The sequence below is a fragment of the Notolabrus celidotus genome, chromosome 3 (genome assembly GCF_009762535.1).
Source record: "Notolabrus celidotus isolate fNotCel1 chromosome 3, fNotCel1.pri, whole genome shotgun sequence".
Classification (NCBI taxonomy): Eukaryota; Metazoa; Chordata; class Actinopteri; order Labriformes; family Labridae; genus Notolabrus; species Notolabrus celidotus.
Genome location: NC_048274.1, coordinates 38726829 through 38745000, shown reverse-complemented (window position 1 = coordinate 38745000; position 18172 = coordinate 38726829). Strand labels below are relative to the sequence as shown.

The 18172-nt window shown below is 41.9% G+C and overlaps 1 protein-coding gene across 1 annotated transcript; it reads left to right on the top strand.

The window, feature by feature from the left end:
* Positions 1–13443: 13443 nt before the first annotated feature.
* LOC117810039 (ubiquitin carboxyl-terminal hydrolase 37-like) lies at positions 13444–17928 on the top strand. The gene is made up of 12 exons (XM_034679579.1): positions 13444–13533; positions 14184–14268; positions 14391–14581; positions 14734–14865; positions 14977–15100; positions 15497–15648; positions 15853–15955; positions 16132–16208; positions 16656–16764; positions 16905–16965; positions 17143–17300; positions 17436–17928. The coding sequence occupies exons 4-12, from the start codon at positions 14762–14764 to the stop codon at positions 17439–17441; spliced, it is 894 nt and encodes a 297-aa protein (XP_034535470.1). The 5' UTR covers positions 13444–13533; positions 14184–14268; positions 14391–14581; positions 14734–14761; the 3' UTR covers positions 17442–17928.
* Positions 17929–18172: the final 244 nt, after the last annotated feature.

Sequence of the window (18172 nt, the reverse complement as noted above, 5' to 3'; positions counted from 1 at the left end):
AAAACAACAAGAAACACAGAATCTGTGACCAATCCTTCAGAAAGGTCCCGCTGCCTTTCTGGCAGAGGTCGGTTTTACTCTCCACGTCTGCAGATTTGAAGATCTAGTGGATGATTTTTATTTATCATAGATAAGTGCTAGCGCTAGTTAGCATAGCCACATAGCTATGTTCATAGCTGTAGCTGTAGCTGTGTACCAAGACACACGTCGACATACTGACAAATAAAACAACAAGAAACACTAAATCTGTGACCAATCCTTCAGAAAGGTCCTGCTGCCTTTCTGTTAGAGGTCGGTTTTCCTCCCCACGTCTGCAGATTTGAAGATCTAGTGGATGATTTTTATTTATCATAGATAAGTGCTAGCGCTAGTTAGCATAGCCACATAGCTACATGTTCGTAGCTGTGTACCAAGACACACGTCGACATACTGATAAATAAAACAACAAGAAACACTAAATCTGTGACCAATCCTTCAGAAAGGTCCTGCTGCAGGCGCCCCTCTGTCAGGATCAGATTCTGGATCAGATTCAGAGGGTTGAAGTAACAGCAGCCGTGTATATTCAGCCAACATGTAAACATTAGATCAACATGCTGGAGAGCCGAGGCACATCCACTTCCTGAGGGGGCGTGGTCAGAGAGAAAACAGAGTGTTCTGAGGAGGACTGAAGAAGAGGACTTTTCAGTCAGACCAAAATCTGATTTCAAAGTGTTTTTTTGAGCATAAACTTTAAAGACATGTTTTGGGGACCTCTTAGACCAATATATGTTGATGAAAAAAACGTGATATGTCACCTTTAAGTGTATTTTTCACAACAAAATTAGATTTGAAGATCACAAATATTGCTGTAAATAAAAAAAGTGACTTTTAAAAATTCACACTACATTTTTATGACATGTATGAACGTTTAATGTTAAATATAAATGTTAAATGACTACATTTTTATGACGTTTGGAGCTAAATGTGGAGAATTGTTGTTATTTTCAGAGTGCATAACTTTCCAAACGGCGCCCCATACAGTAATGTATTTTATCAACAACACCTCTGACACATTTCAGATACATACTTACTAAACACACACTTCCTTCAAACTTCATTACCTTTGATACCTTTTCAAATAACAGCTTCCTTACAACATCAGAGATGCTGAGCACATTCATGAGGCACACACTTTCAGGCCTCTGATGCTGTTGGAGAGAGTGAAATTACAAATTTAGCTAACCCAACCCTGACATTTTGAGACTGAAGTATCTGATACATTAGGCCAGCCTTTGTAGGATACTTTCTTTAGCTGGTGCCAAGTTTCCTCAGCCTGCATAAATTCATTTTCAGAAAGTGTTTGATGAATTTCTGTGCTTTTTTGAACGTCATAAAGTTTGAAATTCACTTTGACTTGGGTACTTTCTTCATCCTTCTCATGCTGTCATACTGTCACGCTGTGGCTGCAGTGTTATCTCCCCTCCTTAACGTCTGCTCTCACTTTTTGTTATTCTGCTGGAGAGTGAAAGGAAGCTTTGCTCTTTCTTGCACTCTTTGCTGGGGTGAAGTCTGTTATCCACACTGCACTGATGACGTTGGATGTCTACCATGCACACCCTTCTTTCAGGTTCAACCTTTGAAGAGTTGACTGAACTTATTCTTCTCAGCTCTGCTAGAGACAAACTCAGCATGGCACTTAAAGTTTACTCAAGACAAAGTTTGGAGAAAGCTTTTGGCTTTGTTACACAAGCTTTCTAAAATATCCACTCTGGTCAGTGCTTTAGAGGAAAATCAGTCTAACAGTCATTAGTCAACAGAAAGATGTAACAGGCTTTAAATGAAACAGGTAAGTGATTACTCAGTGATAACCCTCAAGTATTTAAAGACAACTCTGGCATTTGGATAGGAGTATTCATATCTTCAACACAGCTCCATGCAGCACGGTAGGTCCTTACAATAAACTACTAATGATCAGAAAGGAGCCAAGGGATGGAGTTATATTTGGATTCAATTAATAACAATGAGGAGGGTTTTCAGAGACATGCACATCAAAGTGTGACAGACCGCCTCTACACATCAGACAACACAGCCAAACTTTTATTTACAGCATGTTATAAATTCAAACAGTTGTGAATTGTTGAAAGTTTTACAAATAGCACTTCAATCACAGCTTTTAACCTCCCAAATGATCCCATTATTACAGCAGGGTGTGAGGGGCGCTCACTCTTGCTACTTTTTGAGTTTCGTGGGCGAATCATCCCAGAGCAGAGTCAGGTGTGTGTGTGGCTGATTGGTCCTGATTGGGACCAGGTGTGGTGACACAGTGCTGACTCACTGGCTCTTTTAGAAATCCCCTGCTACATACTACCTACAAATGTAGTATGCAGTAGTTTAGTTTAGTTTTATTCACACACACACACACACACACACACACACACACACACACACACACACACACACACACCATCATCATCATCACAAATGTACATCTATATATATATTCAGTAAACATTTTCTAAATGGTTGGATGTGTGGAAAGGGGTGAGGAAGGAAACTATTTAAAGCTTTTAATAGGGGGTTCAATTTCCCACAAAGATAGTGGCAGCAGACAAGAAACAACAACAACATACTAACAACCAACAAACACACAACAGAAAATCCAAATAGTGTGGTTACATACATAGATTAGTGGGTGCATTGATATGATCAGTAAATCAATCATACAGTCATGTCCAAAAGTTTTGAGAATGACACAACTATTAATTTTCACAAAGTCTGCTGCTTCAGTTTTTATAATGGCAATTTGCATATACTCCAGAATGTTATGAGGAGTGATCAGCTCAACTGCAATTAATTGCAAAGTCCCTCTTTGCCTTGAAAATGAACTTTATCACCAAAAACACATTTCCACTGCATTTCAGCCCTGCCACAAAAGGACCAGCTAACATCATTTCAATGACACACAGGTGTCACACACATTAACACAGGTGTGGGTGTTGATGAGGACAAGGCTGGCGATCAATCTGTCATGATTGAGTGACTGGACACTTTAAAAGAAAGATGGTGCATGACACCATTGTTCCTCATCTGTTAGCCATGGTTACCTGCAAGGAAACACGTGCAGCCATCATTGCATTGCACAAAAAGGGCCTAACAGGGAAGTTTATAGCAGCGAGTAAGATTGCACCTCAGTCAACTGTCTATCGAATTATCAAGAACTTCAAGGAGAGAGGTTCAATTGTTGCCAAACAGGCTCCAGGGCGCCCAAGAAAGTCCAGCAAGCGCCAGGACTGTCTCCTGAAGGTGTTACAGCTGCGGGATCGGGCCACCACCAGTGCAGAGCTTGCTCAGGAATGGCAGCAGGCAGGTGTGAGTGCATCTGCACGCACAGTGAGGCGAAGACTTTTGGAGGAAGGCCTGGTGTCAAGGAGGGCAGCAAAGAAGCCACTTCTCTCCAGTAAAAACATCAGGGACAGACTGATATTCTGCAGAAGGTACAGGGACTGGACTGCTGAGGACTGGGGTAAAGTCATTTTCTCTGATGAATCCCCTTTCCGATTGTTTGGGGCATCTGGAGGAAGGCTTGTTCGGAGAAGACGAGGTGAGCGCTACCATCGGTCCTGTCTCTTGCCAACAGTGAAGCATCCTGAGACCATTCATGTGTGGGGTTGCTTTTCGGTCAAGGGAGTGGGCTCTCTCACAATCTTGCCTAAAAACACAGCCATGAATAAAGAATGGTACCAGAACGTCCTCCGAGAGCAACTTCTCCCAACCATCCAAGGGCAGTTTGGTGATGAAGAATGCCTTTTCCAGCATGATGGAGCACCTTGCCATAAAGCAAAAGTCATAACACAATGACTTGGGGAACAAAACATTAAGATTTTGGGCCCTTGGCCAGGAAACTCCCCAGATCTTAATCCCATTGAGAACTTGTGGTCAATCCTCAAGAGGCGGGTGGACAATCAAAAACCCACAAATTCTGACAAACTCCAAGCATTCCCAGATGTAGGTTTCCGGTTCGGCCGAGGAGTGAGGAGACTGCAGTTAAGAGCTTTGAGATCCACCCAAATTCAAGAAAACAATTGTTGACCTCTTCTGCAGACCACTGTGAAATAATCAACCATCACACACATGTATTGATTACCACCCTCAGTTACAGTCAGTTTTAAAATGTCCATCCCCATCAACTTGAAAAGTTCAGTCACCTGTCAAAGTTAATTATGTTAAATTCTGCTTCAAGTATGTGGTGCTTCATCACATCTAGCTGTATGGGATGGCAGTTGCAAAATATACTGTACCATTATGCGGTTATAGTGTTTTTTTCCCTTGAGGCTTGAGCGCTAGGCCTGAGATCCGGGCACTGAGCAACCTGAAGACAAGTACAGTTTAACGCAGGTCATTCACCTTGTCTCAAGTAAGAACATGAAGTAAGGAGGATATGTTGGGCTAAATATACATTCTAAATTTGATCCATTAGATTATGACTTCCACTTGATGAAAAAAAAAGATCTAATTATAAGAAAAGTCATCCCGAATTTCTTTAGCTTGTGGAGTTGTATGGTCACCGGATACCTTTACTTATCCATCTGTATGTCTGCCTCCATACCAGGCCAATAGTAGCAGCGTATTATACAGTGTTGGGTTCTCTCCACTCCACAGTGGGAACCCAGTGGGCTGCAGCGGAGCTCCTCCAACACTGCACTTGCCTCATCCTGTGACAGAACCACTTTGGCCAAATGTTCCGACTTGTCACAGAAGTATAGTACATTCATTCTTATACATAGTATACATAGTATAAGTATAGTGCTGATTGCTGGCATTTAAAATGAAAACTCACCTTGGATCACAAAATTTGAAGCTCTTCTTTTGATGCCATATCTCTGTTGTTTAGTCAAACCCTCTGGCAATATATGATCAACTTTAAAGTTCACAATTCCGGTCACCAGTGAAGCTTGTATGTTGTCTTCACTCTCTGTCCTCTTTCATTCAATAGTCTTACCTACTCCAACACAGCTCTGAGATTTCTGACGTCCTAGTTCTGACGTTTTTTGATGCTGATGACTTTATCATCATCATTTTTAAACCAAGACCCCCTCCCTGTAGGACATCTGGGAATGCAGCCACTTCCACTTTAACATTTCACTCTTGACTTTCTCTGTTAGGTTTTCCCAGTTCTTTTTGAACATGTTCTGGTTGCCTAAATAGATACCCAGATATCTGAGGCTGTCTCTCCTCCAGGCCAGGCTTTGAGGGAGAACAGGGAGGTCTTCTCGCCACTCACCAACAGCGAGGGCCTTGCTTTTTCCCCAATTCAGCATCGCAGCAGACATGATAGAAAAACAACCGGTTACGTCTGCTAATTTGTTGACATCTTGTTGATTTTTAATTAAAACCTCAACATCATCTGCATACACCATACAACCAAATTGTTATTAAAACCAGGTCAAACCAGACCATGAGGACTTGAGCCTAACTTTTGGAGGAGGGGTTCCAGGGAGAGTGCATAGAGCATCCCAGACAGCGAACAGCCCTGCCTGACGCCTCTATGCACCCTAAAAGGAGCACACAAGTAACCATTGATCTTCAGCACATTATCAATGTCCCTGTACAGCACCTGGATCTTAGCAATGAGTCCAGCACTGAACCCAAACTTCCTCATGGTTTTCCAGAGGAAGCTGTGCTTAACACGGTCAAACGCATTTTCTTGATCTAATGAGACAAAACCTATATTATTATCCAATGAACGGGAGACCCCCAAAGCATCTCGAATTAGATATTATCTACCATGGACCTGCCGGGCACACAGTAGGTCTGGTCCTGATGGATGACCTGCTCCATAGCTTCTCTCAGGCGGGTGGCCAAGGCTTTGCAGAGGATTTTATAATCGGTGCAGATAGACACTGAGCACCAGTTTTTAACCCCCTGCAGGTTTCCATTTTTAGGCAGGAGGGTGATGACGGCCCTGCCACAAGACAGAGGCAGCGAACTGGTGGCCAGACTTTCATAACATACATCCAATAAGTCATGTGCAAAACCATCCCAGCAGGCTTTATAAAACTCTACAGTGAGCCCGTCGATGCCCGGGGTCTTCTGACCCTGCATGCTCTGGAGAGCTGTAACCAGTTCATGTACCTCTAGAGGCCGCTCCCAATGGGAGGTAGTCTCCTCAGAGACCCAAGGCAGTCCACCACAGAAGTCCTCAAACAGCTCCTCATTATGTTCATACTCATGGTGCGTTCACACCAAACGTGAGCGAAAAATTTGCCTTGCTTCCTTTGGGGAGGTAATATTCACCCCTAGCAAACACAGAAGCGAAATGGGGAGTGGGAATGGTTTGCCCCTATAAAAGCCGGTAGTTACCGCCTGTTCATTCCGCCGTTTACGTCATACGAATAATGGAAGAATTAAACGTGATCACTGCTTTATACCTGTTGCGGAAGTACCAGAGACGTCGTGGGTCAAACCGCCGCCGTGTCTGGGTCCACAACGTTCTCCCAAGGTGCACACAGCTTGGATTCCACAGCTTTCTCCAGGAGCTGCGCCTGGATGGTGACCGTTTTCAGCAGTATTTGAGGCTGACCAGTGCCCATTTTGATGACCTGTTGGCTAGGATCGGTGCCAGGATCTCCAGAATGGACACCAACTACAGGCGTTCCATCCCGGCTGGACTACTCTTCATGTAGAATGATGCCTCAAACTGTCAGGATAAACTTTCATTGAAACTTCAGTTAATGCTTTCTGACCTTGTCCACAAGAGGATAACAGAACAGTTGTTGTGTTTTTTAAATGCAGTTTGGATCCATTCTGCCTATTATAATTTAAGCGTTGATGAAGCAGCGACTAAATGATGTCATCTTAAATTGTGTTAGGGATTTAGTAATATATGCAAAAGTATTGCCAAACTGTGTAACCTTTTAGAGAAAACAGGAGAAAAGTAAGAGACCAGTCATAATTGTCTTTTCATTAGCATCCCCCCCCTCCCCCCCCCCACACACACACATGGAAACAATTCCTTTCTTGTGTCAGAGTTTTATCATAGTCATACCTCATTCTACTCAGTTCATTACCAGCAAACATGAATGTTAATTAATCTTAAACACAAACCTATGAATAGTCTCACTTTGTCCTATTCTGTTCATCTGAAGAGCTGTATTTGTGGTTACTGTATACAGTAAATGTGAAATGATCTACTTATACCACCAACAGTGTATACTGCACTGTATCATATTTTAAACTGTGTCCTGTACTACACTACAGGTACCAGGCCACAGGCGACTCCTACAGGAGCATCGCCAACAGTTTCCGTGTTGGGGTCTCCACTGTGGCAGGCATAGTCCCAGCATTTGCCTCAGCCATTTGGGATTCCCTGGTAGATGAATTCATGGCTGTACCCAGCACAGAGGAGTGGAGGGCCATAGCCCTCAAGTTTGAGGAGCGCTGGAATTTCCCTCTCTGCTGTGGAGCGCTTGATGGGAAACGTGGTGATGAAGGCCCCTGCCAATTCAGGATCGCAGTACTTCAACTACAAGAGAACATTCTCACTTGGTCTCCTGGCAGTTGTTGATGCAGAATACTGCGTCCGTATCATTGATGTCGGGGGATATGGTAGGTCAAGTGATTGAGGGATCCTATCTCACTCAGCCTTTGGTCGAGCACTGAGGTCTGGCACCCTCCAGCTGCCTGCTGACCTGCCCCTTCCTGGAGCAGACCACAGAGAACCCCAGCCACACGTCTTTGTAGCTGATGAAGCATTTCCTCTGAGGAGAAACCTCATGAGGCCACACCGCGGCCGCACCCTTCTACAGGAGCGCCGGGTCTTCAATTATCGTCTGTCACAGACTCGACTGGTGGTGGAGAATGCCTTCGGCATCTTATCCTCCCAGTGGAGGATGTATAAGCGTGTGATTGAGGTCCGGCCAGAAGTTGCAGAGACCTGCGTGAAGGCCACCTGCGTCCTCCACAACTACCTACGGAAGACAACCCAGGCAGCTGGGATGAGGGGGAGCATCCCAGCTGTTGAAGCTGAGTTACTGCCAACAACTCAGCGAGGGAGGCCATCAGGGTGATGGAGACCTTCACCTCCTTCTTCTCCGCAGAAGGAAGCGTCCCCGTGGCAACCCAGCTCATTTTGCACTCGCACACCCACAACAGCTCTTTCCAGAGCCACCCACTCATACTTTTGAGCAAAGTTCCTGCAATATGATGTTTGTGTCCACCATAAATCCATTATTATTAATAATAGAAATTACAAGCAAAGCCGTGTCACAAATGTTTTAAGCAATTTTTGGTAAGATGAAAGCATAAGTTAATATTTGATGACATGCAGTGTTGCGTTGTGGTCATCAGTGAACTGCAATACATAATATCAGTTTAGACATACATCATGCTGTGCCTAAATGTACTGTATCCTGACAAGAACTGTAGTCTGCTTAGGTAAACACACAAACAATTTACTTTTTACATAATTTACTACATGCAGTAAGTGTCTGGTGACTGTGTGTATGAACACATGTAGCAGCAAACACCAAACCAAACCTGGCTGTAACCACAATCTTCAGTTAAGACAAAAAAGCGGGACAGGGGTATGTTTTCAATAAGTATTGACAATTTTATTTGGCACATATATAATAATAAATAAGATGTAATAACAAATGGAAGTGCAAAAGCAAGTGGTGTGACTTTAGTGCAGAAAAGAAAAGAATATACATTCCATATAAAAACAGAGATTTCCCTAAATAAACAAAACAATATGCATTGCATAATAAAAAATAAGGATTTCACTAAATAATAAAAACTATATACATTCCATACTGAAAATAAGGATTTCACTGAATAAGAATTGGATACCTGCTTCATTCTCTGCAGAGATTGTCACCCTAGGCACTATCCAGTTGGTTCCTGATTGTGCTCAGCATTGCTGGCCTCAAAGATTAATTTGTGGATGTGAAATTTAACATACTCCTTCCTTTGAGGTGACAATTTCTGCAGGGAAGGAAGCAGGCTCCTGAGGAACATTTTGTCCTCCGACACAGGTGGGACAGGAGGCTGGGGGACTTGCTGCTGCTGCTGCTTCTGCAGGGCTTTGATGAGCAGGTCCTCTATCTCAGCCTCCCGCCCCTTGGATGTCTTCCGTGTCCTCTTCCTACCTGCATGACAAGAAAAGAACTCAGTGAACAATTACACCATCTAATTAAACGTGATATTAATCTAAAGTGGCTGATAATGAAGCAATAAAGGACATCAACAGCTTGGAATTGTGTTTTATTTACCTTTTATACAAAATTGAGAGTCAATACATGTAAATGAATGAAAACTGAACTGTCATATACTTACCCATGGGTGGCTGCTGCTCAAGTGCAGTTAGGGTGGCTGCCTCCTCCACCTCAACCTCCTCCTGCTCCTCATCACATTGTTGTTCTGTGGCGACATTATGGGCCGAGTCATTGATGTGTGTGTTTGACAGTTAAAGGTGACATATCACGCTTTTTTCATCAATAAATATTGGTCTAAGAGGTCCCCAAAACATGTCTTTAAAGTTTATGCTCAAAAAAACACTTTGAAATCAGATTTTGGTCTGCCTGAAAATCCCTCTTCTTCAGTCCTCCTCAGAACACTCTGTTTTCTCTCTGACCACGCCCCCTCAGGAAGTGGATGTGCCTCGGCTCTCCAGCACGTTGATCTAATGTTTACATGTTGGCTGAATATACACGGCTGCTCAGAGATCACGTTACTTCAACCCTCTGAATCTGATCCAGAATCTGATCCTGACGGAGAGGCGCCTGTAGCAGGACCTTTCTGAAGGATTGGTCACAGATTTAGAGTTTCTTGTTGTTTTATTTGTCAGTATGTCGACGTGTGTCTTGGTACACAGCTACAGCTACAGCTATGAACATGTAGCTATGTGGCTATGCTAATTAGCGCTAGAACTTTTCCATGATAAATACAAATCATCCACTAGATCTTCAAATCTGCAGACGTGGGGAGTAAACCGGACCTCTGCGAGAAAGGCAGCAGGACCTTTCTGAAGGATTGGTCACAGATTTAGTGTTACTTGTTGTTTTTTTTGTCAGTATGTCGACGTGTGTCTTGGTACACAGCTACAGCTACGACATGTAGCTATGTAGCTATGCTAACTAGCGCTAGCACTTATCCATGATAAATAAAAATCATCCACTAGATCTTCAAATCTGCAGACGTGGGGAGTAAAACCGACCTTTGTGTTTATTAAGACAGCCTACAACTAGAATGCCTCCCTCCTAAGCTCCTTGTTAGCACACATTTGTGCAGGTAATGAAAAACAGAGGAGGGATTCAGTATTATTTTATACAGTCTATGGGCTGAACAAGCTCCGAGCTCTGACTCCGTGACAGACCGGATATTGTTGTTACGTAACAAAAACACTGAAGTCTGAAACGGCTCATTTCACACATATTTACAGAAAGGTGGAGAAATCAGAACAGGGGCAGAATGGATTTTTTTCATTCTCGGGGGGTTTGTAGACAGGGAAACATATTTCAGGTAGAGAACCATTAAAAAGTCAATTTTGCATGATATGTCACCTTTAAGGCAAAGCATCACTTACAAACATTGAGCGTATGCAGCTCCTAACCGACCACAGCTAAAACATGTTTACCTCTGGTTGATATGCATTATCACATTATTTCAGTGTGGACAACATGTATGATTGCCACATCACTACCTCATGAGGTGGAATAAAATGTGCCTGTGTTGAAATCCATGCATTCCATTTAAATGTATGTAGAGATGTGGAGAGAAAGAATAATGTGAACTTGTCTTTTAATTTAATCTGGTTTATAATTTAATCACTACTCCTGATATATTTCAGTGCCAGTCATGAGAGCATCCTGCCTTTGTTTTTCCATCTAACTTTGAATGCATAAAACCCCTTAAGTAGGCCTATAGTCAAAGTCATCCCAGTTCAAATGTTTTCCTTTTCCCGTTCATTTATGTTGCTGTTCAATGTACAGTAGTTGGCACACAATAGACGCATGACCAGATCCACCCTGTGATTCTAGTGTTTTTTTTTATAAGCACAGTGAAGAGTCTGACACTCTTTTGTTGTACTTGTTGTATTTGTTGTAGTTATAAACGTGATCAACATTAATCTACAGATTATTTACGTATTTCTGCAGTCAATTCTGTCTCTCAGAAGACGTAAACAATTACATATACATGTGTAAAGACAGAAACTCTGCTATAACATAGGTTATGTGTCATTACTTGTCACCCACCTGAGACTGAATGTGAGGGTCCTGCTGCCTCCTCTGTCCCCTCTGTCGTTGCACCTGCTGGAGAGTACTCTGCGGTCCTGTCACCCCTCGCCCTCAGGTTTACGAAGGGGTGACAGGATCGCAGAGTACTTCCACTTTTTCCCCGTGCCCGCTGCCGACCCACTCTTCCTCTAACTTTCCTTCCTCCTCTCCCTCAAGTAAGTGTCCCTGAGCCCCTTCCACTTTCGCCGACAGGTTTCCTCTGAATGGAGAAAAACACAGTTAATCGCAGCTGGAAATCAGACTGTGTTGCATGAAGGGCTGGACTGGGACCAAAAAATTACCCTGGCATTTTTGGCCATGGCGGCCCACCATGATTATTTATACAATATGCGAAAGCACACAACATACCAGAGGATATATGTGCACATTGTGTTGTTTCAAAAATTAAAATAAAGCGCAGCAGCCTATATGGAAGAGAGTAACCATGTTAAAAAATGGATACGCTCTTTCACTACTCACAGAGACTTTCATCTTGGGAGAGACGGACACAGTGTCATCATTTCCATCTTGAAGTGAAAGTGGAAGTCAAAGAAACACTGCTAGTGATGTTTTTCAATGTTTAATGAAATATACTGTTTATACAAATACACAATTAAGACCACAGTAAGACCATATATCCCTGTAAAATAAAGAGCTCCTCATCAAAGTGGCACCTTACAGTATGAAAAACAGAGAGAATGAGAGAAAGAGAGAGAGAGAGAGAGAGAGAGAGAGAGAGAGAGAGAGAGAGAGAGAGAGATGCAGAGAGAGGCAGAAAAAGGAAAGAAAGAGAGCAGGGATCAGTGAAGGTATAGTTTAAATAATGTTTAGGTGAACAGAGAGATAACAGCTTACAAGTGGGTCAAGAGTGAGGATGAGACTATTTCAAAACATTTACATTGACAGTATTGGTGTCTTTAAAATAATGCAATAATAGATGGTTGCATTCATTACAGTCACTCTGTAAAAGTAGTAGGCTTTAGGACCATCCAGGTGGATGTCAGTAAGAACACATAACAACAGTATACAGTATAGTAAACTTACAAATGTGAAGCATGCCTGTGAAGTCCACACCGATGAAAGGCACATCCCTGGAACACCCCTGGAGGACAGGGGCCGCACCTGCTGCCGCAGTCGAACTTGAGGTGGCGATGGCAAACATAGCAGAAAGTTTGGGACATTTTACTGTCCACTTGTTTTTAGATTTTTATCTCGCAGCTTTTCTGCACCCCCCTTGCACTTTTTTTACTTATCCATTTCCACTCACTTCTCTCCAACTCCTGTCAGCTCTAATGGCAACATTTGATAACCTTGGTCAAGCAGGAGGGGAGGGGTGGGCCGAGGAAGTCTGAGAGATGACATTGTTTTTTCATAAATCAACAAATGGCTCATCGCGGTCGATAAAATGATTTATAATATTTATTAAGTTATATTTTTGGGGCTTTTTCGCCTTTATTCTATAGGACAGCTGAAGAGAGACAGGAAATGTGGGGAGTAGAGAGTGGGGGAAGACATGCAGGAGATGGTCGCGGCTGGGAATCGAACCAGCGACCCCTGTAGCCTTTGTATGTGGGGTGCTTAGACCGCTAGGCCACCAGCGCCCCACGACGAGGAGCGACTCTATCAGGCTGCATGCATGGTTGGCACATGTGCACAGCCCTATTGCTTAAACTTTGTTTATTAACAGGGTCAGATTTATCTTGTGCTTAATGAAACAGAGGCAAACAGGGTTTCAGTGGATTGGGCCCCACTATAATAGGTATATTAGTTTTTAATATAGGCCTACATGTTAGCTTAACTACACTGTATGTAGATGTTTACAAAGATTGTTTCTTACATTGTATTGTTTAAGACAGTACTTATTATGACATCACAACAGGACCATTGTAAAACAGAGTTAACTTATGACATAGATTCTGAGGAGGCTTCAGTTCACCAAACCTTCAGGAGAGAAGCAGTTCACTGTTGATACCTGAGAGCGTTTATACTTCCACATATCGTGATACAGCTTTAAATTGTCGCAGAGATGTATCAAAACTCTAAGGAACAGGTTTGTTTTCTAGATCTAGCACAATAACCTTATCTGTAATCTTTTTTCTAATGTCAATTCCACTTTAATGAGCTTCAAACTTGAGTGTTTAGTGTAAATATCTGGTTAAACCCTGAGTGTTTAAACATGATCATTAAAATATACTGTCATAATTTCTGTGTTTGTGCAGAGGAAGCTGGGTGAACGTTCAGAGGCAGAGGACAGCAAGCCTCAACACAGCTATCATTGGAGGTAAGAACATCAATAACCATATTAACATCATGGCGAGCTTTACAGCTTCCTTCTTGAATTTTTTGGGGATAATTTTACACAAATATATTTCCACTTGTGTGTACAGTCTTGAGAACAGTAAACCCTTGTTTGTGGCTCTATTTAGTTGCAGAACTGTAGACCTAAGACTGGACATGTATCCTGTCTGTCTTGGCCTAGTTCTCATCTAGTATTAAAGACAATTAATCAAAATTACAGTAAAAAAGAGTGAAATTGTTCACTCAATCTATAATTCTGCATGTTTGTAAGTTAAGTTTTTATCTGGACCTTTTAAATTCCACTTTCTAATTATCAATATAACTGAATATCTAATGTGATAAAGAATCTTTAAAAAGTAACTGCAACTAAAAGAGAGATTCAATCAGATTTTACATTATGAAAAATGTCTGTACTCTAGGATTTGTGAGGCCTACTATAATTATATCACATATTAATGTGATATGCACACATACCAACGCCAAATTTGACTTGATTATAGAGTTTGCATTAATTTAAGAGCAATTAAGGGCCCATGCAAGTGATCTGGTTAATTGAAAAAAAGGTAAACATTTCCATCGTACTTAGTATGAGGACGCATCTGGAAATCCAACTTTGTTCCTCTTTCTCATCAGAGCTAACATCCATGATGCTTCACCTGTCCTGTTCAATGAAGCAGAAAGGACACCATTGGGGTGTGAGCCCCGCAGTCCAACCAAGGTATGTTGAACAGAATATGTCTTATTTGTTACAAAGTGTAGCATTTAACATACAGCAGATATAAAAGGGTTAATGAATGTAGCTTTACATGATTGAACATAAGTTTGACTGTGCACCAACAGAAAAGAAAGCGTGTTTCTTTACCTGAAGAGGAAAGAGAGGCAAAGAGACGACGCCTCTCCACCATTCACGAACCTGAGGTGGAGTTAAAAGACCAAACAGAAAGGAAGGCTGCCCCCCAGAAGAAGACAGAGGCTTGTTGCTCAAACATCAGCGACAAGCCTCTCAGACATGAGCATGTCCAGAGTCTCGGGTGAGTGCATCTATATGAATATAAACACACGTCAAATAAATAATGCTGTAAATAAATAGCATTTAGACACTGCTACGTGGGAGGGGAGATGAAAGGGTTTTAAAGTGGTATGAAACATAAATCATTATATTGACCTGTTTTGTGTGTATCAGATTTCCAAACATCGGACAAACCTGTTACATGAACTCCTGCCTACAAAGCCTTCTGACACTGGATGACTTTGTCAACGATGTCAAACGTCAGAAGAAGGTGTGGCGTTCAAACCCTGACGCAGGAGTTATGAGGTACGGCACCAATCAGATCAACTTCAATCTTTTTTTCTCTAAAGTTTTGCACTGAATGCTAAAAGCTTTTATTGCAGAGAAAATGCCTCAACGCTCTTCTCCTGTTTTCAGATATTTAACAAAAATCAAAAAGGCTCGCCCCACGAAGGACTTGGCTAAAAAAACACTCCTTTTGAGCAACTTCAAGACGGCCCTCTCTGCTTGGAATCCAGAATTCAAAGATAACCAACAGAAGGTAAGTAAACTGGTTTCATGGTTGTTGTTTCACCTCCTCCTGAAAATGTCCTCCCAGTGTACAAACCATAGCTCTCATAGCTGTACCTTGGTGCTAATATGACAACACATGACTACATTTTTTAATCATGAAAAAAATGGCGCACCAATTTATTGGATGATCTTTAAGGACATCAAACATCAAACATATAATTTAAATGATAAAATCTGCACAAACTGAGAGGCTAAATTAAAAATAAGCTAACGTGACACCTAAAATACATGAGCTGCACTGTCCCTTTAAGTGACCATATGACCTTAGCTTTTGGCACATCTGCATTTGCTTAATCTTTCAGCCTTGTATGTTGTGACTTTGTACAAACTCTTTATGTGTGTGTGTGTGTGTGTATTTCTGCAGGATGCACATGAGTTCTTATCTTCAGTTCTGCAACAAATCAGGAGTTTGGGTCCACAACTGCAGTACCTGGCAGCCACCACGGACCAGACCTACACGTGCCCTGTCAAAAAACACATAGAGTTCACCATGGAGAACACAAGGACCTGCAAAGGGTATGTCTACACAAGCACACACATTTCATATGTCTGACATCCGGTGAGGGCAGGGATTACTAACATTAACTTTTAACCCCCAAAAACCTGATTTTTGAATATTAATGAGGTCACTGCAGTGAATTAAAATGGCAACCCCTCAACAGCAGATTTGTTTTAACCTCTGCAGCTGAATCAATACTGTATTGTACTTTTGTTCTGCAGCTGTGGTGTAGGATCCACGAGACAGGAGAAATACACTGACCTATCCCTGGACATAGCACTTGGAGGTGGAACAGTTGAGGACATGCTGGAGGACTATCTTAAGGTAACACACCTTTCCTCATTAATTAACATTACAAACAAATGATGCAGACTAATGTGCTATGATAAAAACAACAACACCACATTTCAATCCCTTCACCACAGCTTGTATTAGTGGAGTTCAAGTGTTTATAAATTCAGTACAAACTAAAAGCATGTTGATCCTTTGGTGTCCTGCAGGAGACCGATCTGGAGTACCGCTGTGAATGTGGTGCCAACATGTCAGGCCAGCGCTCATCATTCGCAACCATGCCAAAGTAAGTGTCATCACAGTCAACCAACACCAGTAGGAAGAGTCTCAACTCACATGTTATTAGATTTTGAATCACTCTGTGTAGGAATTTTAGAGAAAACTGAAAGAAGTGACATAATACGTTTGTTAAATGAGAAAAAATACACAAAGAGGTTGTAAAAAGCACATCTTAGAATCTTTTCTAAGAAAACTACAGATCAATAGAAGTTGTCATAGTCTCTCTGGCCAAAATAGAAAATATAAAACCCACACTTTGAAGAAAATAAAAACTCCTACTGAGAAAAGAAAATGAAAAAAAAACACCTGGGTCCCTGAATGGCCATGAAACTGGTGAAAACCCTTAAGAGAGAGCTCTAAAAATCTCTTCTAGCTTAAATATAATCCTTTTACAAAAGGTAAACAAACAGGATTGCTTAGCTGGGTTCAAACTGTTAACTGTTTATTATTTCAGAGCTCTAGTCCTGCATCTTAAACGAATCCGGTATGATTCAAGTTACCAACTGGAGAAGGTCCGTGACCCGGTAGACCTCTTCAGGGAACTGGTGATTCCTTCCAAAGAGGTAAGTAAAAACTAAATGACCTGATTCCATGAAATAAATAAATAGATGAGAGATAGATAGATGGATATATACAGTAGATTATCTGTAATAGAAGTTAACATGTGGGCTGTGTGTACAACATTATGTCTGTTTATTCTCAGGGTGGTAGCTGCTACAGCCTCGTCAGCGCCATCAGTCACATCGGCGCAGGAGCAGGAAGTGGTAAGATAATTTGTCATTTTCTTAAATACTTAAATATTTGTGACCATAACTGAAAGACAAATGTGACAAGTGACGTCCTGTTTTTGTTCCCTTCAAAAACACCTGTTGTCATTTGATCTGCCTTAAATCCACGGAGTCTTCAGACAGCGTGAATAACAATGCTCATTTCTCTGATAGGACACTACATCTCAGATGGAGTGGATCTGGATGTGCCAGTGGAGGACCCAGAAGACCGTTGGTTCACTTACAATGACACAGTAGTTAGAGAAACCAGCGGTGCCTCTGTGTGCAAGCTGCGAAGTCAAAACGCCTACGTCCTAGTCTACAAAAGAAAGGTACGAACACAATACCATCACGTGCACCCAGGTGAACGTCATGGAAAATGATGTTGTGGTTTTTCTGATGACATTTCCATTTTCTGCAGACACCTGAGTACTTCAAAAGCAGTTTTTGTTTGTTTTTGCTCATAGGATTAGTCAGCGGGATGATCCATGGGGACTTCAGATGAAACCAAGGGCAGCCAGTAGACCTTCATCACCATAGGGGACTGGGTCCTTAAATCTCAATGGGAAGTCAAAAAGGGTATGTGCTGTCTCCACATGCAAATGTTTCAAGGTTGTATGAATTGAGGAAGTCCAGTGATCATAAAGCCGCACGTCCAGTGGAGCAGCAGCACGTCTCCTGGAACAGCAAGAGGTCAATTGGAGCAGCAGCAAGTCTGGTGGCCCAAAGGAGGATGGGCGTTTCCCCCAGAGAGCCTGGTTCCTCCCAAGGTTTCTTCCTCACAGAGGGAGTTTTCCCTTGCCACAGTTGCCCCAAAACAAAAGTCACCAAAATGATCAGCAGTGACTTATTTAAACTGAAATCAATCCAGACAAGCGTCCTGTCTGGATTATCAATTTGGCATCATTTGGCTTGCTCTCTGGGCAGAATAGTAGAGTGAAAATGGATGAATACTTTTATTATTAATTCATATAACAAAAAATTGTACCACAAGGAAGTCAAATAAACACAATTCTGAATTTGAGATTTCTTTGTATTTTTTTGTGTTAAAATGAAGTTTATTTATCATTAATCTGATTTTTTCATCAGTTACTTTCTTTAAAAGAAGTTCACTTCATACTTTTCAATAACACAGAGATTTCCAAAGAGGTATGGAAAGACAACATCTGTGTCCCAATCATGGGCTGCATCCTTTTTAAGACTC